Source organism: Fukomys damarensis, unplaced genomic scaffold, assembly GCF_012274545.1.
Source record: "Fukomys damarensis isolate Sample0158 unplaced genomic scaffold, DMR_v1.0_HiC HiC_scaffold_15, whole genome shotgun sequence".
In the NCBI taxonomy this organism is placed as follows: domain Eukaryota; kingdom Metazoa; phylum Chordata; class Mammalia; order Rodentia; family Bathyergidae; genus Fukomys; species Fukomys damarensis.
The window spans coordinates 60,060,538-60,087,936 of NW_022900927.1; the positions used below are offsets into that span (position 1 = coordinate 60,060,538).

The 27,399-nt window shown below is 34.2% G+C and overlaps 1 protein-coding gene across 10 annotated transcripts in view; it reads right to left on the minus strand.

Moving 5' to 3' along the window:
• The window catches only part of Anks1b (ankyrin repeat and sterile alpha motif domain containing 1B), a 1,036,613-nt gene that overhangs the window by 859,103 nt on the left and 150,111 nt on the right, over window positions 1-27,399 (minus strand). For all 10 annotated transcript variants that reach the window (XM_010629141.3, XM_033763852.1, XM_010629138.3 and 7 more), the window contains exons 5-8: window positions 17,513-17,588; window positions 15,708-15,809; window positions 12,549-12,662; window positions 9,180-9,346 (exon numbers count right to left, since the gene is read on the minus strand). In XM_010629141.3, the coding sequence (XP_010627443.1) occupies window positions 9,180-9,346; window positions 12,549-12,662; window positions 15,708-15,809; window positions 17,513-17,588 (459 nt within the window). The remainder of the gene's footprint in view (window positions 1-9,179; window positions 9,347-12,548; window positions 12,663-15,707; window positions 15,810-17,512; window positions 17,589-27,399) is intronic.

The following is a 27,399-nucleotide window of genomic DNA, read 5'->3' on the forward strand; positions in this document are numbered from 1 at the left end:
TAGTCATGGAACAAATTGCCTCATGATAAAGTATGTTAGAAGGGTGAACAATCTCAGCAGTTTTTTCTGCACTACAAATTCACTATTCTGTTAGAATTAATTTCTCTTTAAGGTGAAGAACATTTCCCAGGGCAGAGATAAGTGATTACCATCACTGACATGTCTCTTTAAGCTCAGGATCTTGCCTTTTGGGAGTGGGGGCATTAGGCAGCAAAACATGATCCTTTTATAATGACAAACTGCCCAAGGCCTACATTTCAAAACAGTATTAAAATTCCCAAATGTGCATCTTGAAATAGAATTATAAGCTAGATGCATTTATGCCAAATGAACAAGGTAAATGTGAAAAGTAGCAAAAAGGTATCAAAACTTAACTTTATCTTTATCCAGAAAGTTGAATTATCACTAAACTTTCAAAAAATTCTATTATCTAGAGAACAGAAAATATTGATTATCAGGGAAATCATAATAACTAGAAGGTTAAGTACAAGTTAAAGATTATAAAGAGAACACAGCAGATTTAGCTCAGTGGTTCTGCTGCCTGCCTCGCAAGGTCCCAAGTTCGACCCCCTGTACCAAAAAAAAAAAGATTATAAAGAGATGAGGAAAAAAAAAACAACAGGGTAATAGACAAAATGTGTTGATATTATATCTACAGATTTTACAAAATGATAACTTCATAAAATTCAAAATACAAAACTTTAAAAAGCTTAATTTCCTCTGCATGCATTAGTATAATGCTTATGATGCTGAGAGAAATTTCAGTACCAAGAATGTTTAAGAATAAATACACAGTAACACTATACACCAGTAGGGAACATCATAATGCACAAGAATCACTAAAATTAGTGGGAAAAACTCCATGATGTTAATTTAAGCCAATAATTCATAAGATTAACTAAACAAACTGCCTAAAAAATAGTCCATCTCAATTATACAAAAAGAATTAACAGAAAGTAATCCAAAATATATTGAAAGATGTTTTAATTAATAATATAAATGAGACTTGCCTATATTCTTAGCATAATTGCCTTTATATAAATATACTTTCAAGAATCAATTGTAATATTTGTAACATAACACTTCCTGTTATTAGTATCAGATATATATTATGAAAAAATGACGACCTAAGATACTAGTGATTTTATGTTGTGAAGAAGTCAATAATATAGTTTAACTGGGTATTTTATTTTATTTCTAATACAAACCAGTGGAAATCAACCAATTAAAAAGATTTCATTTTAGAAACTCATCTCATCAGTCTATACCAAAAGGCAGGTATCAAACAGGCTTCATCATGCCTGTGGACTATTATGTCAACATGTATTAGGCATGTGAGTGAGGATCTATGCTTAAACACATATACACACATATGAATATTTCCCTATTATCAAGAAGTTTATAAGATAAGTCATAAAAGAAAACACATGCATAAATAATACAAAGTAATTATTAAATTTACACAACAGTTGTATAAATACAACAAATGCTAGATCTAAATAGAAAGAAGGATCAGAAAAGATATTGTGGAGAATGGTTTTAAATAAGTAAAGATGGTAGGAAAAGAAATATAGGCAAATCATTCTGACTACAGAAATAAAGGTAGACATACTTGAAACTACAGTAATTGATTTCATAGGGGCATTTTATTTACCTATACATTAATGGAAGATAAACCTGGAATTTGGTGCTGCACCTACAAACACAGGGCCTTGGATACCTAAGCATCTAATTTTTGCAGTGAAGACCAGCACTGAGTTTGAGTAGAATAATATGATTTAAACCATGTTTTGGCTTCATCATTTGACAGAAGTGGTTGGAACAGATTGGGGCAGAAGAAGAAAGGAAACACTAAACATGCAGGTGGACAGAAAAAGAGGCTCTTGCAACTTCTGAAGTAAGAGGCAATAAGAAACTAAAACCACAAAAATGGAAAGAATGATGAAAAGACAAGGGTAAGTGAATATGGAAGATATTAAGGAAAGGTAGAATTAGCCAATGGTGAAGATCATGAGTTTCCAGTACATCTCAGCTTTACCTTTTGTTTTTTTATAATCCTAGCAAAGTTATTTTACTTCTGATTCCCAAACTGAGAACAATAAAACCTATCTCTTGGGATTTCTGAGAAGGGAAAAAAGAGATAATGATTTTAACAGGATTTCACAATGCCTAACACTTACATCAAATTTAGTTCTTAATATTTGTCAGCTTCTAGTATTACAACTATTTTAAGAGATCAGAGTTTGTTAACTGTTCATTGACTTAGCAGCTATATCTCACTGTTGATTCACCCAGTAGGGGCAGCGAGACTGGTACTGAATTCCTGGGCTCAAGCAGTCCTCCTGGGATTGCTTCTCAAGTAGCTGGGACTACAAGGGCATGCCACTGTATCCGGCTTAAATACTTTAAAATGTCTTGCATGAACTACTACCCCAAATTAGACCTCCCCCATCTTATATTTAATGATTCTTTAGGAATCTAAACACGGGATTTACAAATTAAGTGCCAATGAATTCCATGTTTTTACTTTAAGAAAATAAAATAGCTCTTTTCTATAGTAACAGTAAACATATTTTAAACTAATGAAAAAAACTAAGTTTTAGAAACACTAAGTAACTTCCAAAGGTTACCCTGCTAGTAAGCAGAACAAGTTTGTAAAGCCACATTTGTATAACTCACAATCTTAGCCTATTAATTATTAAACTTTATTTCCCAAGATGGCAAGACTCTGCATTCATTAGACTCCTTGAATTCACTTCCACACAGTGAAATGTATTTTCCCTTGATGATGGTTTATTTACAATGTGCTTTGTACAGGTAGTTTGTCTTTTTATGAATTTACTAATTCAATGAGTTTTTACTGAGACCATCTCATGTAGGCACTGTGCTATGTTAAGGAGTCTGTAACAAGTTATATACAAATGTTTACAGCTACAAAACAAAGCAGAATAAGATGTGTCATGAAAGGTAAAAGCAACTGCATTCCAAGTTGAAAAGACTGACTTCTAGGAGTCTTTTACCTCAAAGATCTTCCTACATTCACCTCAGATACAAAAAGTTCTTACTGAGGTGAAAGCACAGATAGAGGTCTTAGCATTCTGAGTCTAGATTTTTTTTCTTGCTTGTATTTTATGTCAGTAGTTCATACATGTACTTGATGATATAAATTTTAAAATAGTAACACAAGTCAGCAGATTTCTAGTTCTATGTATTCCCTAATTCCAGGAAAATCTATCATAAGAACCCAAACTTTGGCAGCCGAGAGTTACCACTTCCAAAGATTGTGTTCAACTTTGTAAGGCATGAATTGCTGAAGTCATAAATATTCTTCTGAATATTACTGTATCTATTCCGTGTAAGATAAGAGTTACCAATGCTTAGTGCCACCATTTTTAAAATTCACATGTATAAGAAAGCCCTCTATAATGTTTCAGAATGTTCACTTTCCAAGGTTTTCTGACTCTTGGGAATTGGATCAGTTAGACCTTTTATAATTCTGAAATTGGTGCATTACTGTTTGTAAGTTCTAGAAATTGACTTGGAATGTGTCTCAAAGAAAATGTTGATTCAGAAATCCCATTTGGTTTTTATGCAACAAAATTTGATGCTACTGACCTTTAAGGTTTGATGATTTGGGCAGGAAATTAAGCATATTTTCCAAAACCAGGGACCCTTCCCCCAGGGAGTGTTCTCAAAGAGTTTACAGAAGCACTGAGTTAATAACAGAGATTTTTTCAAGGTGATTCTTGAAATCCTGTACTAACATTTCATACTTCAGAAGGCTGACACATAATTAAAAATTTCATAGTGGAGAAGAAAGTGAAATAACAGGAAAGAAGTGCACTGGCTAAGTAAAATACAAAACCTGCCCATAAAACCCCTTTCAAGTAAAGCTGCAGGTGCTTTTTGTGACTGGATTCTCCCTCAGGAGGGAAGAAAGGGTAAAGCATTTTATCCTGTAGCTTCCTATTTATTTCCTGGAGACCTGGACTAAGGAGAGACTACTACTCTTACTATTTGAAATCTAAGGAGAAATGTTTTCTTGTTTTTCTGCTCTAACACCCTTTATGTTATCATCAAAAATCTGTGGCACACTGTGTTCACGTTTAAGAAATGTGCAGATTGTTTTATACACATGGAGAAAAAAATCAAACATGAAGTTTGGGAAAATAAATGAAAAGAACAGAAAATATGTTCAGATTACTTCCTATTCTTTCAAACCCTAAATTTCACGAGTTGGTAAAGAATGTGAAAATATTTATATTTTCTCAAAATTTACATTCTAGATTATATAATGTCCCAATTCAAGTTAGAAAATGATTTCATAGGTATGTTATAAGAGTATTTAAAACGAATGGCTTTTGAATTAAAATGAATACAAAATAAAATGTAATTTTAATTTGAGCTAGCCTGGATATTAAATGCAAAATCTCTAATTGGATATACTAAATTGTACTAAGAATTTTATTTTCATTCACTTATATTAGTAAAATCGTTCAAACTACCACCTTAAAACCAGTACTTTAATACAACCAAAGATTTCCTGTTCAAAAATAAAAGCTCTTACATAAGATGGCTGATTTTTTTTTTTTTTTTTTTTTTTTTTTTTTTTTTTTTTTTTGTATTTTAAATTCCTGAATCAGAGTGCCCTCTGTTGGAGGAAAATAGGCAATAAAAGTTTCAACTAAGAATAGCTAATTACTCCCAAAGTTGAAGCCACACATATATAAAATACATTTATAAATAATATGAATACTACAAAACAAATTTTCTTTCATTTTCTTTTAAATTATTTTGGAATTATCTGTCATATTATGATGCAAAAGTAAAATGCTTTGTATTATCTGAAATTAAATTTTAACTGAACCTAAATATTCTTTGTAAAACCAGAAATATAAATAACAGACAAAAATATTTTCCACATCTAAAATTCCAACATAACATAGATATAATTTAGGACTGTTGCCAGATTGTTATTTGAATCTTCATTGATGATAAATTGAAAACAGTTCCAGTACGCACTGAATATTCGGGTCCCTCTCAGATCATAAATTAAAATCCTAACCTTCAATTAGATGGTACTGGGAGGTGGGCTGGGAGGTAATTAGGTAACAAGGGTGTGCCCTTCATGAACAGTATTAGTGCCTATATAAAGAGACAGCACAGGGCCAGGGATTTAGCTAAGCGGTCTGGAGGCCTGCCTTGCAAGCGCAAGGACCAGAGTTCAATCCCCGGTACCAAATAAGTAAGTAAATAAATAAAAAGGCAGCACAGAGAGCCCTTCTGCACCCTCCCCCTCTCCTCCTCTCCCCTCTTTCCTCTCCCTCTCCTCCCTGCCATGTGAAGAAACTGAAAGACTGTTACCTACAAACCATGAAACCAGCCCTCACAGGATACCAGCTCTGCTGACATCTCGATCTTAGCACTTCCTTCAAGAAATAAATGTTTGCTCAATAAACTACACAATCAGTAATAATTTGTGGCCATGGTCCCAACTAAGACGCTCCCTAATTCAAGAGATTTAGAAGCTCTTACGTTAAGAAACTGAAGAATAGTTTGAACACTATGAGATTTACAACGTTTATTCTATCATAATTTTCTATAATTAATCAAGACCAGTTCTGACTCATTTCAGGAATGAATTACCTTATGACGGTCCTCGCAAGTTTTGGGTTTTCCAGACCAATAGTGTATATATCAGAATAACCTGGGGAGATTTTAAAAGAACAATGTTCGGCACTACCCAAAATAATTCTTAGTCAGTGTGTTACCTGAGATATCAGAACTGACTTTTAAAGCCTCTCCAGGTAAATCTACTAAGGTGCAACCATTGCTGAGAATCAAACTTTGAGTTTCTTCTCAGAATACCTAACATAAAACTACCACTTTTATCTTCCAAAATGTTACCTTCCCGAGAAATCCCCTACTGAAGATTTTATTCTCCTCCACAATTGGAAACATCTAACTAGCTTCTCAATCTACTAGTTTGCACTTGTCCTTTGATGATAGAGTTGAGATATAATAATATACAATTACATTATACATCACAGTATGGTTCCAGCTCCAAACTGCCTGTGTTCAGATTCTAGTTCTTGGACTTACTGTGTGAACGTGGAAGTCATCAAAGCTCTCTATGTATCCATTTGATCATTTGTTAAATGGGAAAGATGATGCTGTCTTAGAGGGTTACTGAATCCTCCACAAGTGTTAAGTGTTATTATTACCTATTCAACTTCATTTCCCTCTACTTTCTAAAGCTACTTTCATGGTATACCATTCTCTCCACATTACATTCTAATTCTCACCTCTAGTTTTGCACAAACTGATTCTTCGGGCTCGAAATCTACTTATTCATTCCAACACAAGTATAAAGCACATCTCTCCTTCCTCTAGGTCCCATTTTAGTCTCTCCTTGCATCAATGCAGGCTTCAATGAATGCCTACACATCTTCACTGATTTCTCCTTTTTAAAAAAGTCCTTTGGCCATAAGGTAACTTAACATAAGAAATGAAGCTGGGAATTAAACAGACTGAAATTGAATCCTCACTGCACCGCCTTGCCAGCTGTGTCATTTCCCAAATCTATAATCCCATTATTAGGATTGTTTACTAGGGGCTTGGGTCCTGACGGCATTAAAACAGAATAGCAAGCACCTGATAAATGTCATATTATAATACATATTTGTTTTATATGTTTATTTTGTCTGTTCATGGTGATTGAGGGCTCCTTGGGATGGACATTTTGAACTCCTTGAAGTCGTGAATAATATTTAATACCACTACTATAAAGCTATAATTTAAAACACAGTAACAACCATCCACAACAGGAGATATAAAAGTACTACAAGCTTTTTGCATAATTTGAGAGGACAATTCATAACAATACTCTGGAAAACATTTTTGATAAATGGAAACAAATACTGAACAAAACAAGGAATAAAAACAAAGCACAGGCCATAGCTGGATCACTGTAATTGGATTACTTTTAAATATTCCATAACAAGTTTATATCAGATTCATCTTCTGAAAAGCCAATACCAATTATGTCTTCTAGCTGTCCAAAATCCTTTAGATTTTCTCTCATTTTCTAAAACATATATTCAAAATTCTTGGCTTGACATTCAAAAGTCATCCACGACCTGATCTCATCTATCCTTCTAATCTTACCTCTCATCTTTCTCCTTTATAAAAATTCCATTATCCCATACACAGAGAACTTCTTGCTCTTATTCATATAAGCTGTCTGCTTTCTATCTTATATAAGTTTTAATATTTTGTGTGACTATAGTTTCAATTATATTATAAAGGTTTGTCAAAGAACAAAAAGTCACATAAGAACATATGGGCTCATATTTCAAGAACTTAAATTCAAATTATGAGCTTTAATTTGTCTCTTACCAATATCACAATATGGCCTCCAGCTTATAAAAAAATTTAGCCACCTCTTTCCTCAAACAATGTCACCCCTTCAATACCAAATGCCGCTGCCATCACTTCCTAAAAGATGAAAGCTAGTGCTATGGTCTGTAAGAGTGCAGACACCACAACATACAAGACATTCATTGGGTAAAAGGAATAAATCAGAGCGCCTACTTTACTTTTTCTTTACCTCCCTTGCTTTGAATTTCTTGTGATGTAATGTATCATAACTTACATCGTATATTATTAAATTAGAATATATATATAATTTTAAAATACATACAATAGGAATTGTTGCTTCGAATTTGTCTACTAGAGTATGTACAGAAGAAAATTTAGAAGCCACTGGTCTAGAAAATTAAGACTTTGGGAAAAACTGGGTTTAGAAGCAGAGGGCAAGAAGCTACTAGTTCAGAAAAATCTTTAGGATTTTTCTAAAAGCCCAAACATCATGTATTATGTATATAGGACAAACATGCTTTCAAGAAAATATTAAAATGCAACAGATTTGTAATTTGGAGATTGCATATACCTATTTTAGACTCTTTGAACATTGAGTTTTAAACATGGAATAAATATTTCATTAAAATAACATTTCATTTTGCAAAGCCTATGAGTATTTACACACACACACACACACACACACACACACATAATTAGTTAAAACTTCAAAAAAATTTTAGGATTGCAATAATGTGATACTTTACAAAAGAGTGCAGGCCTGGGATTTAGCTCAGTGGTGCCACCACCTGCCTCGCAAAGTCCCAAATTCAATCTCCAGTACAAAAAAAAAAAAAAAAGACAGTGCAGCAAAACAAAAATAAAGCAAGCTCAGGAGGTAAGTTTAGCCATGAAACTAGATTACCAAGTGCTATTCAGGGAAACAGTGTCTAGCTCACTTAAGTAACTAAATAAAGTAAATGTCACAAAATGGACAGTCCTTACATTTGGAATATTTTTAGTTTTAGTAATGACAGACTTAACACAGTCAATCCTATTATTGGCTACTCAATAACATACCAAGCTTCTCTAATCAATTAATTTCTAAAAATGAGTAAAGGGCCTATATCATAATATATGTCCTTTAAGGCCCTTACATACTACAAAGCCTTGCCCATAAGAACAAGAGTAGACATATAAATATTAATTTAAACTGAGTAGTTCTCTATAATTTTTCTCATTGATGTGTTAGCATCAAAGTCCATAAAGACCAAGAATCTCTAACTCATACTTTAGATTTTCAGCTCGTAGACACAGACCTCCTGGGATTTGCATATTATGAAAATACACAGGTTCAGCTTTCCATGTCTTTCTAGTACTATGGCTTAAGAAGTGACTGAGGAACTATATATTTGTTTTGGCTGTCTTGTTTAAAGAGATGCTAGACTGAGTTTATATAGAAAACAGGGAAGACAGTTAACAGGAAGGTTTTCTGCTTTGGGAACCTGTATCATTTTTCCCAATAAAAATGAATAAAGTCAACCAAGGATACTATGAGTCTAGTCGATCTGTCACAATACACTACAACAGAGGAGACACCATCACAAACTCCAAGTGATAGATCAAAGCACAACTTTCCGTACCCACACAGTGAGCACAGAACACCAGTGAACATTAGAGACCAGTAGGGAGAATCATCATGTTTCATAGCAGCAGAATCTGATAATATAATATTCTGTACCAAATCCCACATCTCATTGCTGTACATATTGAACTGGCAAAGACAAACGCATTGTCTTCATTTTTCCCCTCTTACTTACTACACTCTGGCTTCCATTTTTCCCAAGTTCTTCCTCTGAAATCTTGCTCAAATTATCTAAGTAGTGGTCTGATATTGTGTGGCATAAATCTTCAAAAGAATAATCCTTCTCTTGACAAAGTTTTATTTCATCCAGGAGTTTTGACAGTTCTCCAGTCACAGTTTCACCTACAATGAGATAATTTTTTCAGAAGCTCCAAGAAAGCCTGTTAAACTTAATGTTAAATAATAAAAATATAACCACTATGGGGATATTATCAAAGTATGACAAACAAGACTAAGAAAAATGTCACCATCACCTGCCAAAACACGAGCATTCTGTAGGTTACATTTTTTTTTTTTTGGTACCGGGCATTGAACTCAGGTCCTCCCACTTAGAGACAGACGGCAGAACCACTGAGCTAAATCTCCAGCCCTGTAGGTTACATTTAAATACGTACTACTCTTAAAAGGATCAAGTACTTTATACATATAATTATTCTTGAAAAAAATTTAACAGGTATTACAATATAGATCTTAATATTTTTATTTTGAATTAAAAGCATATTTAAGATTAGTTGACCACTTATGTATAGATTTATTTCTAAGCTCTTTATTCTGTTCCATGTGTCCATTTGTCTATTTTTTAGTGTCAGAACAATACTCTTCTGTAGCTCCTCAACAAGGGTTCCAAGAACCTACAACACAGAAAGGATAGTCTCTTCAATCAATGCTGTTGGGAAAACTAGATATACAACAATGGAAGAATGAAATTGGACCCTTACTCTCAGAACATAAGAGTAAGGGAAAAAATTAAATATCCAATGTTGGGTATTTTAAAAATGGATCAAAAACTCAAATGTAGGCCACGAAACGAGAAAACTTTCAGCTTTATAATACTGATCTATAATGTGAAATAGGAAGAAAAGGGGCAAAGGGATGGGGAAGGAAATAAGGGAATTAAATTAATATGAGGAAATGAAAAATGGAAATGAAGTCTTTGCAGAAAGGGAGGGATGGAGGGGTTAAAAGGAGGGCATGTAAAGGTGCAAATTTCCAGTGATGAATGTCATTATATTGTATACCTTAAATATACAAACAAAATTAATTTTCAAAACTATATAATATTGGTCTGGATAATGATTTTTTAGATAAAACACCAAAAGTAGAGATGCCTATGGTTTAGAAACTTAAATGTAGGACCTGAAACAATGAAACTCCTAGTTGTTCTTTTTATTTTTATTGATCTGTACATGATTCTTTAGGTACAATGCCAAAAGTATAGGCAACAAAGGCTAAAACAGGCAAATGGGATCGCCCCAAACTAAACAAGTTCCTCACAGCAAATGAAATAATTAATAAAGTAATTACATATAGAATGGAAGAAATTATCTGCAAAACATAGATCTGGTAAAAGATTAAATTTCAAATTATATAACAAACTCAAATGACTCAGTAGCCAAAAATAACTCAAAAATGGACTAAGGAGCTACACAATCTTTTCTCCAATAAAAATTGGTCAACAGATACATGAAAAGTTACTCAATATCACTAACCATCAGAGAAATATAAATCAAAACCGTAATGCAAATCATCTCACACCTGCTCAAAGAGCTATTATCAAAAACATGAGAGATCACAAGTGTTGCTGAGACTATGGAGAAAGAACCTTGTATACTGTTGGTTAGAATATAAAATGGTACGAATGCTATGGAAAACAGTGTGGTGGTTTCTAAAACAAAATATAGAACTACGGGAATACTGATGCAGAGAACTTTTGTAAATAATCTATAAACCTACAAAATGTTAGGAAAATGTAAAATGACTTCTGTCTCTAACAGCAATCTGCTTCGTTTAGTTCAAAATTAACAGGCATTGGAGGCACTGACCATGAAGTGGGACACCTGGCCTCATCCCTGACCTTGAACACCCACTTCCTGTGCGCTAGAATAGATAGCTAGAGGAATCTTAAGGCAAACTCCCCAACTGCAAAGAACTGTTACATTTGGGTTAACGTTAACTATCCTGTGACCATGATATGAACTGTGAGAATGGAATGTAACCACCCAAATGAAGCCAAGGCTGTAAAACCCTATAAAAGGAGGAGTTGTAACCCATCGTGTCATTGTGGGTCCAGGCACTGCTTATGTGCAATCAACCCTCCTCAATGAATAAATTTGTTATTTTACTTCCATTCTGCTGCCTCTCTGTGTGTCATTTGCCAGTTCCTTCCACAACAATACCACTTGGGTATTTATCCAAAACAAATAAAATCAGTATCTTCAACAGAGATGTATGCACCTCCATGTTCGCAGCATTATTCAAAACCACTAAGACATGGACACGTGTCCATTTTGGGGTGAAGAGACCAAATACATTATGTGTATGTGAGTACTGTATGTACATACACATACAAATGTAATTTAATATGGATAAATCAGTCTTAAAAGGATATCCTGTCATTTGGGACAATGTGAATGAAACAGGAGGACATTTAGCTGAGTGAAATGAGTCAGACAAATGTTATATGATCTCACATATGTGGAATCTAAAAAAAATTTAAGTCAAAAGCAGAGAATACAATGGTGATTACCAAGAGCTAAGGCTGGAGAAAATAGGAAGATCTGACCAAAGGGTTCAAAGGTTCTGTTATAGGGGATGAGCAAGTTCTGGAGATCTAACATAAAGCAAACATTGTACAGTATAGTTGAAATGGGCTAACATGGTTGATCTTAACTGTTTTTGATCATCAAAAACAAGAAACTGCAACTATGCGAAATGGTAAATTTGTTAATTTGGTTGATTGTGACAATCAATGCACAATGTATATATGTATCAAAACACTGCATTGCATACTGAAAAAATAAACAACTATTAATTTGTCATGTAAACCTCAATAAACCTAGGGAAAAACAAATTTATTTTAAAAATCAGTGAGTAATATCTACTCTATATAGATTTCAGAACAGCAGGGAAAGCCACATGCTTTACTCACTACCATACTTCTGGGCCTCAAATAGTTCCTAACAGGTAGAGAAACCTAAAAGATGCTTAGTGAATAAATATATAAAATATAACACTATAGGATATGACATATTAGATTTAAAATTTCCACAACTGCTAGAATTTGTGACAAATGTGTGCATAAAGGGAAAGGAAAAATATGAGAAAAGGAAAAAAATAGAAACAAAGTCTTTGTAAATAGGAAAGGGTGTAGGGGTTGAAGGGAAGGCAGGGAAACGGAAAAAATAAGAACCAAGATACATCATGTAAAGGTACAAAATCCCAATGATGAATGTAACTGCACTGTATACCTAAAATGTACTAATAAACTTAATGAAAAAAAAAGTCAAAAGTCTAATATATGTTCTAGGGCTTTATAATTACTCACTTTTGGTCTTGTGAGAAGGAGACTCAGCAGGAGATGAAATGTGTGTTTCTTCTGTTGTATCTTCCTGAACATGCTCTTCAAGGACTGAGGGTCTTCCCACACCATCTAAATATTCTATGGATAGACATTTTTGCAATTACATGTTTGGATTTCCTTAGGTTAAAAATCAATTGCAAAGCTTTATGTCTTACTTCTGGTGACTGACTTTTCATTTATTTCCTCATATCTTAAATACATCCTCAATTTTCAAAAGAACTTCAAAAAACAAAAAGAAATTTATGATGATTTTTAAAATTGTTTAAGTTATAAAACAGTTTGGGGGAAACTCATGAACTTCTACTTTCCTTAGAAATAAATGTATTTATTGAAGACACAGCAGTCTTTTTTTTTTTGTACCAGGAATTGAACTCAGGACCTTGTACTTTAGAGGCAGGTGCAGAACCACTGAACTAAATCCCTAGCACCATAGTAGTCTTCTTAATCTCCTTAAATTTTTCTATCTGAAGATTTAGAACTTCCTGAAATGTGCTTTAAACAGATTCGATCACTCACTGAAACAGTGATATTCAATTCAGAATACAACACCAACTCATTAACACACATGAATGAAATAGGGTAAGTTTATTTTATACTGGCACTACAATCTTGCAAGATAAACATATCTGAACGCCAAACTATCTCCACAAAGAAATAATATTAATTCCCATTATTCATACAGTAATGTCCTATACTCACTCAGCCTTTCATTTTTCTTGAAAAGATATTAAAATATTAGCAATTAAAATTTAAATAATGTTTACTGTATAACCAGTGTAGCTTAGTATTTTATATAAATCAACTCATCTAATCTTTACAAATCTATGACATGTGCACCATTACTATCTCAGTTTTAAAATTGACAACTAAAGAAGGAGGGTTATTAACTTGTGCATATTCACAAAGCTAATAATGTGGTGGAGCCAGACAAACATGGGACACAAAAACATAATAAGGAAAACAAAATTGAATACAGGGATAAATGTCAACCAACAGCCAACCTGAAAGTACAGAAAGTACATACAGCATATTTAATCAGAGAGCAGGTGTTCCATCCAAAGTTCAGCAATGATACAAAATAAAAGCCTTGATTTTTTTTTTTTTTTGAGAAGCCAAAACTTAGGACTGTTAGCTAAAATTCAGAATTTTTTAAAGGTTAATAGTTACTACAAGTTTTATGGAAACAGTGTGGACCAAAAACATGTAATCTAAATAAACTATATATCCTATATGCAAAAAGTCATCAGCCCATGTGGCTAGGTTACAGCCTTTTTACAATGCATTAAACAAACAGACCCCTTTTCACTGGGATCTTCTGCTTATATTCTTTAATCAGAAGGAACTTGTCAAAACAATCGAGAAAATCTCATACAGGAGGTGCGGCCTAGCTGGAGGAAGCAGGTCACTGGAAGCACGACCTGGAAGGATATATCTTGCCCCCCTACCCGCCTCCTCTTGTTCCTGGCTGCTATGAGGTGAGCAGTTCACCTCCCCCACGCCCATCAGCCATAATGCTTCTGCCTTGCCACAGGCCTAGAAGCAATGCAACCCATCCACCACGGACCGAAACCATGAACCAAAACATATGTCTTTAAGTGATTTTCTTCTGGTATTTTGTCACAGCAACAGAAAATTGATTACATTTACCTGAAGAATCTATCCTGTTTCCCTCCTCTGTTATACTTAGAGTCAATCTACAACAATGGCAGGAAAATGGCTGCTGAACAGTGTAGGGGCTAATTACAGAGGAGAAAGAAACATCTAGGTTTTTAAGGTAACATGCTCTATGCCAGGCCTAAAGATCAACCAAAAAGAGAAAGCATTTAAATCTAAATTTTTTACAAGAGCTTTAGATTGAGAAGCATCTGATTCTGCAAATGAAAAAGTAGCAGCTGGATTGTTGTCAAATCATCAGTAGACCTAATGACTGCACCTAACTACAAATGTACTAAAATGATCTTTATCAAGAACAGAGGCTAGTAAAATTAATTTTGTACTTCTGGAGTAGGGAAGAAACAGACTGAATCCAGCCAGATTCAACTATTGTGTCGCTACTGTTAATTCAGTATTTATGTACTAGCAATGCTATTTAGCATAGACTATATGAGTTTGAACAAAACATCTCTCAGAGCTCGTTTCCCTCTTGTGCAAAAATGAGACTAATATCTGGCTTATCTACCTAATGGTCATAGAAACTAGAAAAAACAGATAAATTTCCCAAGAGTCTTAACTATTATTCAAATATAAGATAAACCTTAATGGCCACTTTATGTAAGTCATTCAAGCACACAATGACATATTTACTACATAGATTTTAAAGAGTTTTAGCATAAAGTAGTGAATACTTTCACTTTTAAAAAACCTACAGAATAGCTGAAAAACAAATAAAACATTTAAAAAGTGATTCAATTTTAAAATCTGGTAGAAAAAATGCAAATGGTAAGTTCATTCAAAAGTAAACATGACTCATATCACAGAGAAGTATGTGCACCCATGTTTATAGTGGCACTTTGTAATAGCTAAATCTTGGAAACAGCCTATTTGCCCATCCGTTGGAAACTGGATAAAAAAGTTGTGGTTTTTCTATAAAATGGAATATTACTCAGCCATAAAGAACGAGAAAATAGATTCATTCATAGGAAAATGGATACATATTGAAGATATACTCCTAAGTGAAATAAATAAGTCACATATGTGTAAATACCGAATAGTTTCCCTGGTGTGAATAATCTGCAACAATGCATAAGATTCTAATAAGATTACTGACATTTAGAAATGGGAAGAAAGGAGCTAAAGGTGTAGGGAAGGTGTGATGGGTAGGGGAAGAACAAAAAGGGAAAAGAAAAAAATGTGACAGAATGAAAAGATGAAAATAAAGTGTTTGTAGATGGGGAGGGGAGGAAGGGGTGAAGGGAGGGCAGAGGTAAGGGGAAAAAATGAGAATCAAGACTTGCCATGTAGAGGTACATGATCCCAACAATGAATGTAACTGTACTGTATCCCTAAAATGTACCAATAAACTCAATAAAATTTAAAAAAAAGTAAACATGACTCAAATCTCAAAACAAAAGTTTAAATTTAATTTTGATTTTAAGGAAAACTCCATCATTCTATATTGTTTACCTTGTAAGAGTGTTGCAATCTGAAGAGATTTCTGAGATGGATGTTCTTTCAAAATGTCTAAGACAGTTCGACCTAAGTTATCCTTTATGTTGGCATCAATTCCTGAAAGAAAAGAGAAATTCACTGATGTTCACCACTGGAATGTCCTCAAAAGATACTGCGAATATAACTGCTCTAATTTCAAACATACATAGAGTAAGCACTGAAAGTGCTTTTTAAAATTTAAGTAACACACAAGATTTTCATAAGAAAGGAGAAGGAGGACCTACTACTACCAAAACTAAGTATATTCTTGATAGTGAATTACTTCCTAAGGGCCACTGACTCAACCATTACAACTGCTTTTCAGGACCCTCTACCCACTTCTGGGATGCAGAGGCTAACTAAATAGTACACTAGCAAAGTGGAAAATATTACTGACTTATAAGTGAGTTTCTAAAGTATAATAGCTATATGATTTATATAGTCTGTATAAAATAGTAAAAATGTTTAATAAATGAAAATCATGTATTATGTAAACAATATAAAGACATTCTTAGAAAACTTGAGAACTCATAAAATTTGAAAAAGAGTGAATAACTATTCAAATAAAACTTCTCCACATACAAAGCTAAACACCACATAAAATTTGTTTCTGTGAGATCATGCTCAATGTCTACCATATTCATCAGTTACCAGGGCAAACCTCTCAAACTACTGAAATCATAACCAATTATAACAGCACATAATAGCCAATAATAACATCATTGTCATTATTTCTGAAAATATTTATTATAATAAAGAATTTATTTTAAGGTAGCAAATAGATTTCACTATCCTAAAAAAGATTATGAACTTTTCAAACACCTAACTACAAACAAAATCAGTTTTTAGGATCTTGTCTCAAATAATAATTCACCATAAGATTATTAAATATTTCATTAAATGTGTTCGGGATTTATAACTAGCACGTATCTCATTGGTTGCCTCAAATATTTTATTATGTCACCGCAGTCCATGTGAAAATTAAATATACATGAAATTTTCACTATGCAAGCACAGTCATAATAGTCTGCTAATGTTTTTTCATTTTTTCATAGGAAAATAAATATTTCGCAGTATTCAATACAAAAGATCCACATCAATTGTTTATGAGTATAAATTTTTACTCGTGTCTTTTGTTCTTTAAAAACATCTGACCTCAATTCCAATTTTATTTCATAACCAATCAGAATATTTTTTTACGTGTGTGTGTGTGTGTGTGTGTGTGTGTGTGTGTGTGTGTGTGTGTGGAAATAATCAAGCCTACTTTCCTATTCCCTCAAGAGCCTGCTTCTAAAAGCTGCCCGTTAAAATTAGTCACAGTAGCCAAAAAAACAACAGCTACTCATTTGAAGTAACCAGAAGGAGAATTTACCTTAAGGAGAGGGAACCCAAATCTCTGCTGACCATAGTTCACATGATAAAAACCTAGGAAAAATATTGTGTTCTTTAATAAACCAGCAATTGTCATCATTTCTCAGGGATCAATTCCTCCTTTGTGCAGAAAGCGGAAATCTCCTTTTCTTTTTGGTAGAGTCTCAAGTGTATTGAAATGTGTAAAACAGTATTTTCCAATAGCTTTTTACTAGTAACTTATTGACTAAAGGAAGGTGTGCTTTTACATGAATTTTATCTAAACAGCAATGCTCAATTCTACATAGTAGGAATACAGATCTGCACTTTAGAGTGAAGGAAGAATGACTTGTGAAGAAAACCATCATTTCCTTTACCAATTCCTGAAACAGAAATAGCATTCAGCAGGATAGAAGAACCACAATAGCTACCTGTTTCTAGCAGAACTCGAACAACATCCACCTTTCCAAACAAAGCTGCTTCATGAAGGGCACTCCCCTTTTCTGTCTGAAAAAAAAAAAGTGGGGAAAAGGAAAGCATAGCTGCATCTGGAATACATATGAAGTTTTTAATTCGGTCATTTTGCGTATTCATACATATTTTCTCCATTCTCAACACTCACTGATAGAAAGGTAGTATGGAATATAGAAGAGATTCTAGAAACAAAATACAAAGATTTGGGTTTATAAAACACCTCTGCTTCTGGGTTTCCCAGTTGGTCTTGCTGTATCAGGAAGCAACTCACCTTCCCTTAGCCTCCAAGCATCGCAATGCCTATTACACGAGGCTTTTGTGAGAGTACAACAATTTCACTCAGCCAGCGTGCACTCGTTAAACACCAATTCCATCCTGAGAACAGCTAGGGTGTTCTGAAGGATGGAAACACCACCTCAGCCTTCAAACCCACATCCCACTTGAGGAGACCTATGTATAAATGAACATTTATAGTAAATGAAATCTAAACAATTTAACATGGCTTACAAAGCCTGTTTGCCTTCTCCCTGCTTAATCTCCCTCCTGTCTCCTGCACTCCAAGACCCTCTTCCCATCTACATTCCCAGCTGACTGAGCTTGTTTGTATTCTAGTCATTCTCTTCTCTTCCCCGGAGTCTCAGAGGCTGGTCCCTCTCTCTGCCTGCCGGGATCTAACTAACTCCTAGCCTTCTTGACCGGGCCATCACCCATACCACTAGTTCTCAGTCTTCAGAGAATCACAATCACTAGAAAGCTTGTTCTGGGCCCCCATCTCCATAATTTCTGATTCAATGGCCAGAGATAAGATCCAAAAATTTCCATTTCTAAACAGTTTCCACAAGATACTGAGCATGTAAAGAGTAGACTTTGAAAACCACTGATTTATATTATATGTTAAATCTTAACATCATTTCACTGAGGAAGCTGACCCTTGCCCTGAAGATCCATGTTTTTCCTCTGCATTTCGTATCCATCTGTATTCTCTTTATGATAGCACTGAGAATAGCACATTACAATTTCAAGTGATTATTTATTTCCCTTACTAAACTCAACGGAAAGGTAGACATCTATTCTTTCACCATTATATTCCTACTGCCTAACAAAGTACTTTGGAAATAGAGAAGTTTAGGAATTATTCTGAGAGCCAAAAAAAACAGGAAGGAAGAAGGAACCATAGGATGGAAAAGGAGAATCTGTGAGCCATGCAGATGCCCCTTAGTAGTACAATGTGAGCCTGACTCTGCCTTGAGGAAAATAGATTTCAAAGGGAAGGCATTAAGCTTATAAATGTTAAGCACTTTCTTTCTTTTCTGTACTTTTTTTTCTTCTTCTTCCTTTAAGAAACTAACAAATGCCCAGCAGTCCTCAGTGAAGTGTGTGTGTGCCTGCTGCACAGGTGTGACAGAATGAATAACATAAATACAGCAATTTTATTCCCTTGTACTAAGGTAACCTTTAATGTGAGATTCTAATCTCAATATGGAATAGAAACAACACTGAAACAATATACAATGCAAACATTTCTTCACTGGTAGACGTCTACTGCATAATTAACCCAAGCAAAAAGGATCTCTAAGTGCAATGGTAAAGGAGGTTCAGGAATACTGATTACCAATGTGATCTGAACGTATTTTTAAGAAGACATGAGTGAATGTACTTGAACACGACTGCTAAGTTATGTATAGGTGTAAATAGAAGTGAGATAAAATAGTAATCTAAAAATATATAGCACTGAACTGAAGGCAAAAGAAACTAAGAAAACTTTTCTGCTCTTAAAATATACATATTTATTTCACTCTGGGATATGAACATTTTATTTTTTCCAACTCTTGAAAAATATCGCATCAAATACCCTAACTCTTTTTACTGTCATTCTGTATTTCTCAACCAACATTCTGATTATTAATTTGATCCCCTTTCACAAAATTTTGGACTTAATGTTTGAAAAACCCCTCCTTGGATAGCACACCTTAAAATTCTGAAAATAAGCTGAACAATATTTTTTGTTTGGTTGTCTGTTTTTGTTTTTGGTACCGGGGATAGAACTAGGGACCTTGCACTTGCAAAGCATGCGGCAGAACCACTAAGCTAAAACCCAGGCCCTGAATAATATTTTTAATACAGGGCTGAAAGTGAAAAGTAATGTCAGGAAGGAGAAGACAGTGTGAGTTCAGAAGTTTAGCACTGGAACAAGTTCTAAAGCAACTGCCTACTCATACGGACCATACAAAGTAGAGGTGGAAGGGGACACATAGCTTGAAGTCCAAGGAAGTTGGGAAGCTGGACCCCTACACAAAATTCTAAAGGAAAAAAAAACTCCCAAGAAAAAATTATTGGTGAAAATAGTTGCACAGAAGGAAAAAGTAGTGAAGTCTATCTAGGTCTTAATTTCTACAAAAAATAGAATATAAGACATAAATCCCACAAAGAATTCCTAATCACAATGCTACACTCACTTGGTGAGTTTAGGCAGAAATTATACAATTTCTATGACCCCCCCACATCCTGAACCAAGATGATATACACATGGGAGAAATCACTTAAAAAACATGGGAAATTTGTATATCCTGTAAATGAAAAATATGAAAAACTTAATAGGGGTATTAGGAAGGGTAAGATAAACATACAACAAATAAGATTTTTAAACTGCTTTATTAACTTATAAAGTAATAACAACTATTATTATTGCTACTCCAAAGCAATTAGCAATCTATTTGTAAAAATAACTTCCATGATGTTAATATTATAAAATTATATACATATCCATCCTTTACACATTATTCTAAGATTACAATTCCGGGTTAAATAAGACTAGTATTTTCATACAATAGATAAGAAAACAGAATTCTCGTATATAAAAGGTTAATAAGTAGAAAGCTGAGACAGGAGGTTTACAAATTCATGGTCAGCCTAAACAACCTAGCAAGATCAAAAACCACAAAGGCTAGGATGTATCTTAGTGTAAAAGCCCTCAGTTCAAGCCCCAATGCCAAAAAAAAAAAAGAAAATGAAAAGGTGAATAAAGAATACTTTTTAGCCTGTATGTTATAGTTTAGATCTTAAATGTCCCCAGCAAATGCTTAGTCACCAGCCTGTAGTGGTACTGAAGGTGGCAGAACCTGTAGGAGATGGAAACCTAGAAGAAGGTCTCAGGGGCACACCCTCAAAGGGGCTATTGAGACCTGGCCCCTTTCTCTCCGTTTTTTACTTCCTGTGCACCAAGAGGTGAGCAGTTTACTCTGCCACATGCTCCCTGACTCCTATGCCACAGGTGCGAAGGACAAGTGGCCATGAACTGAAACTTCTGAAATCATGAGCCAAAATAAGTCTTTCCTTCTTATTCATTGATTGTCTCAAGTATTTTATCACAGCGACAGAGGGCTGACTAACACTATAAAAATGGATCCACATAATCAGCTTCTTTGGTAAGACATCAGAATAATCTAATGGAATGGACTGCTGAGGTAAACAGTGGTACCAGGAATTATCCACTGCTGTCACAGTGTTATCATAAATACTATGGAGCTTAAAAATGTCCAATCTGTGGACTTCCATAATAATTTTATTCCATTCAATAATTAGAAAAATCCAAGCTATTTTGCCAAAGCATTTTTTAAATTCCTGTATTCTGTAGTTCATATCCCCTACACTGACTAAGCATCTAATATATTCCTTCAAATTAGCACTGTTCCATACATCTCAGCCCTCTAGCACAAATCCACAACCCACAACTGGCAGACCTTGAACAATTGGGTTCTCATGAAATATTTGGTGAAAGACAAACAAGAAACAAGTAGAACATATACAAGGAAATAATACTCAAAAAGGTAAATGCAAATCTTCCAAGCTCTAAGATTTTAGTCCTACTTTTGCTATGGATTCAAGTTCTCCATTTTATATGAATTAATCACTTAAACATAACTTCTAAAATAGACAATCATGCAACTGATAATGTAGCAACACTTCAGGATTTACCCAGTAAACAGATATAACGCACTCATACTATCTCAGCACCTTTTGGTGGAAGGGGAAGGATAAATACCTCTGAACACAGTGATGAAAACAGTCAAGGAAGAAGAATGAAAATGATATATACGTTAAGATAAAAAACTGAACTGCTAAAGAAAGTAAAGAAATTCTCTCATTGATTAGAAATGTCTGTTAAGGTCAAGACTCTGTAGCAACAAAGTTGAGAAAAAACAAAATAAGAAGCAAGAAACAGCAAAACAGGATTTTTATAGCCCTGGGTTTCAGCTTGCTTTTTATGTTTGGATTCATATATTTCCATGACTTCTGAAGAAATGCACCTATGTATTTAAAGGGATGTTTGCTATATTTTACTCAAAATTTCAGGATATTTTAAAATTATTTTTAAGTAGCTGGATATGGTGGTGTACACCCATAATTCCAACTACTCAGGAGGCTGAGGCAGGAAATCAAATGTCTGAAGCCAACCTGTGCAACTTAGCAGGAATCTGTCTCAAAATTTAAAAACGGGTATCTGGGTATCAGCTTGGTGCTCACTAGGTTCAATCTCCAGTATCCAAAGAAAAACATCATGTTTTGGGGCTATTATCCACCAAAATGCCAAAACAGCAAACAGAAAAAGTCCATGAAGATATCAGCATGGTTCCCCTCCTGATTTTAATGCTCTAACAATAAGACTCTTTAAGCCTGTGAAAGAGAATGGCCCAATAAAGACCAATTCTTAATTAGAGGAGCAAACAAACAGAACAATAATAATAAGACATAAAGTATGATCATAGTAAAAGTTAGTAGAGAAAATAGTACCAATATTTGAGATTTGAGTCCCATGACTACTATAAATAATTATCAGTGAATAAAAAAAATTTGATGGAGTTAAAGCAAACACAACGAAAACGACATTCAACTCAGAAGTAAAGATCCCTGGTACCTCGTCTAATACCAAATAGCCATGATGCCATCTCTTGGGATAAAAGGATAGAACTCAGAAGGTAAAGACCTCAGTCTTTGTAAACAAGCGAGTGATGCTCAGTAAGGCAGAAGTATTTTGTGTCCTTCATTGGCTGTGCTATGTCTACAGTTCTACATTCAAGTGTGGGTACTAAACTCATAGGACTATCAACAGATTAGAATGTGACCAGAGAGAAGAGTAGCAAATGATAAATGACTGAGGAAAATATCGGGCGAAAAGCTAGAAGTAATAACATTTAGACTGAGGGACAATGGCAGAAGAAGAATAGAGTAGTCTTCAAATAATTCAACAATAGCATCCCTTCATCAAAAGGAATGGACCTCTCTTCCTGTTTAATTAAGCATTCAAGTCTTCTGTCTTTACCTGTCCTCTGTTCGTTCACTCTGTTTCAAAGAAAGCATTTTTTCTCTCCATTAAAACTAGCCCTCTACTTGTGCTCTTTGTTCTATCATTTTCTGCTGTTCTTGAATTTTGTTCATCAGATATTTTCAGTATTTCTCTTACAGCTTCAGTTTCAGTTTCTTTTTTTGGTTACTTCCACTGTCCATAAACACACACACACATACACACACACATTCTTACTATCTAAAATGAAAACAAAAAATAAAAAAATGGCATGAGAACCTGCTATCATTTTATGCCCTTACCCATCAGTGAGACAAAACACCTGTCATCTGCAACTTAAAGGAATAGAGGTTTCTTCTGGGTCAGAAAATTCTGCCCTGGTTGGTTAGTTCTAAGGCAGAATGGCCATGGCAAAAGGGCATGGTAGAGGGAAGCTGCTCAACCAGTGGCAGCCAGGAAGCAGAGGGAGAAAAGAAAAGAGCCAAAGACACAAATACCACACCCTCATCCAGGTTGCGCTCTAGGGATCCAAACATTACCAGGCCCCACCTCCTAACAGCAAGTTCAGCTCCGGAACTCATTAGTGGATGAGTTCATGATGAGAAAAGCTCCCCATGATCCAATCTCCTTCCAAACACATGAGACTTTGGGGGGACATTTTAGATTTAAGCCAAAACATAAACCAAACAGGATTTTTAAAGGTTACATTTTCCCAAGGTTTCTGAGGTGTAGTTGCAACAGAAATACACAATCTTATTTCATAGGTTTGCATGTCACCATATCCCTTGTGTCCTTGTGTGAATGACACAGTTGAGGGATTTTAAAAGTTTGAATATTAAAGATAAAGTGAATAATGGCAAGCAATATATGTGAAGCATACAGGGAGGGACAGGAAACAACGAACAAACAGAGGGCCTGGCCTTAGTTACAAACATAGGTTTATTTAAAGCACCAGGAAGGAAAGCAATACATGTGTAGTACCTGGCAAATATGGTGCTGAAAACTTGTGACCTCTTGTTTTCTCAGTAAAGTAAGAGAAAAGTCATGATAAGAGGAAAATAATAGAGAAGGAAATATAGAAATTTTGAGAAAAGAGAATTTCCAAAATTGTTATCTAGAAAAGTCAGACAGCAAATGAATTATTCAAATGTAATATATTCACTTATGCAACTATTTTATTTCTCTTCCCACTATAAGGTAGTGAGAACAAAAACTGTCCCCTACTCAGCTTAGCAACTTAATGGCTTGTACCAAGATAACAATCTTTATTGTTAACTTTCTGTAAATTTACTTTCGTTTCCTTTATTATTCACATAAAGTCTACATTATGCTATCAATGTTATGCTAGTGCTTTTTTATCTTTATTAAATGTATTGGTACCTCTACGTGACTTATCAGGTTCTTATTTTTCTCCCATTCCCCAGTCCTTCCCTCAACTCCTCCCTTCCCTGTTTACAAAGACATTGTTTCCTTTTCACAAATTTCTTTTCCCTTTTTACCTTTCCCCTACCCCTTCCAAGTCCTCTACTCTTTAAGACTTTTCTTCCTATTACACAATATCAATTATACATTTTGATCTTTACTTACACTTTTACTTTTTCACACCAGAGAAACTATTAGGTATTTACATATGTGTAACTTATTAATTTAACTTAAGAGTATAGCCTCAATGTGCATCGACTTAGCATTAAATCTATCTAGTTTCTCACTTTTTATGGCTGAGTAGTACTTGATTTTATTAAACACACACACACACACATCTTTATCCAGTCTCCAGTTGATAGGCAATTGGGCTGTTTCCAAATTTTAGCTATTACAAACTGTGCCGCTATAAACACGGGTGTGCATATATCGTTGTGGTATAATTCTTTTAATTCCTTTGGGAAGATACCCAGCAGAGGAATAGCTGGGCCAAATGGGACCTCTAATCCTAGTTGTTTGAGGTATCTCCATATAGATTTCCACAGTGGTTGCCCAGTCTGCACTCTCACAAACAATGGAGAAGGGTTCCTTTCTCCACACAACCCTGCCAGCATTTGTTATTGGTTGATTTCTTGATAGAAGCTATTCTTTCTGGGGTCAGATGGAATCTCAGTGTTGTTTTCATCTGCATCTCTCGAATGACCAGTGATGTTGAACATTTTTCATATATTTATTTGCTGCTTATACTTCTTTGTCTGAGAAATGTCTGTTCATTTCAGATGCCCATTTTTTAATTGGGTCTTTATATTTGTGGGTCTGATTTTTTTGAGTTATTTATATCTTCTAGACCCTTATCTGAGAAACAGCTGGTAAAAATTTATTCCCACATTTTGGGTTGTCTCTTAGTTCTGCTTGTGATTTCTCTGGCAGTGCAGAAGCTTAGCAAGATCAGATCCCAATTGCTGACACTTTGTGCTAGTTCCCATGCTACTGAGGATTTGTTCATAAAGTCTTTTACTATAACAATGTCTTTAAGAGTTCTACCTAACTTATATTCCAGCAAGTTTAGTGTTTATTTTAATATTTACATCTTTTAGTTTAGTACATGGTGAAAGATACAGGTCTAATTTTAATCTCTGACAAGTTCAAATCCAGTTTTTCCAACACCATTTATTAAAGAGGCTATCTTTCCTTCAGAGAAGGTGTTTGACTCCTTTGTCAAAGATGAGGTAGTTGAGTATTATGTCAGGGGATGTTTCTGAATCTTCTAATTTATTCTACTGATTTTCAGGTCTGTTTCATTGCAGTACCATGCTCTTTTTTATCACAGAGGCTTTGTAGTATAGTTTCAAATTGGGGATTATGATGCCCTCTGCCATGTCTCTGTTGACTAGAATTGCTTTTGCTGTTCTAGGTCTCTTCTGATTCCAAATGAATTTTTGGATTGTTTTCTCTAGTTCTATGAAATAAACTGTTGGGATTTCAATAGGGATTGCATTGAATCTGTAATAGCAGTTTTGGAAGTATGGCCATTTTCACTGTATTAATTCTTCCTAGTTTTAATGAGAAACTTATAAGAAATACACAAAGTTAAAACACTACTATAATACTATACTATCATAGCCTAGCTACCAAAAAGTGGGTTAGAAATCCATGGAAATAATTGCTACTTTCAAGAGAAAATTATCAGTTCAACCCTACTGTCTTAATATTACTGACTTTATTAAAATATCTTTAAAGATGAAAATAAATATAATACAGATTGAGCATCCCTAAAGTATAAAACTAAAATTAGAAATGCCCTAAAATCTGAAACTTTTTGAAGTTCAACATGTAGAAAAGTTTGACATAAGTCATAGTCAAAATGCAGGTACACTAAGAATGCTGCATAAAATTACCCTCAGACTATATGTGTAAGGTATATATGAAACCTAAATTAATTTCATGTTTAGATCTGGGCCTTACCGCCACAATATCTTTTTGTGTGAATACATATATTTCAAAATTTTAAAGAAATATGAAATCTAAACTACCTCTGTTCCTAAGCATTCCAGATAAGGGATTTTCAACCTGCATGAGATTCATCCAAAGAAGAACTGACTTGTTTATTAGTTCAAAAATACTGTAATTTAAAATTGTTGAGAGGGCCCGGGATTTAGCTCAGTGGTTCCACTGCTTGACTTGCAATCGCAAGTTCCTGAGTTCAACCCCCAGTACCAAATCCCCCAAAAAAAAAAAAAAAAAAAAAAAAAAAAAAAAATTGCTGAGAGAGAAAGGACATAAAAAAAAACCTTCTTGAGAAAATACTAACATAAATATTGCATTTTAAAATAATAGAAGTATAAGGAAAGGCCACCTATAAACTCTTAAGATTTATTCATAATAATTTGAGTACAATGAAGTCTAAAAGTGTATTACTATAATTTACCAAATGAGGTTATTTTTAATATTGCTAATTCCCAACTGGTTAACTAATGTAATTTAATGAATATTAAATTCTTTGAAACAGTCTAAGATTATTGGCTGATATTGTTCACTCTCAACTAGTGAGAATATCAACAAATGCCTCCTTGATATTAAAATTTTTGCAATAGCTCTGATAGGAAAATTTTTGACAGTTAATTTGAATAATAAATTATTCACTCAAAAGCAAAGCACTGAGCCATCACTTCAAAAAAGAAATGTTTTTATGACAAAATTAACAAATCGCAAAGCATAACTAAAACTAACTACATCTGATGGAAAATTCATCTCGTTTAGATATATTTTGGAGCTATGTTGTCAGTTCTACTTCCCAAAACTTTTCATGGAATATATGTAAATAATATAGGTTACAGCAGAAGAGGATCTACGAAGAAGACAGTCCATCCTACTAAGGTACCAGCTGTGACGCTTCTGAGCAGGAAGTCATAGAGATCTGAATATATTATGTCAATTTACTCTGATACATAACTAACAGTAGAAGAGTACAAAATACAAAGGAATGATATTGGCAGTGATATACAAAATAAGAAAAGATCGAGACCTTGGAAAGTATACATTCCATCTAAAAGGATTCAAACAGCATTTTTAAATACTCTTCATCAAGTAATACACATAAGCAAGTTAAATTACACCTAC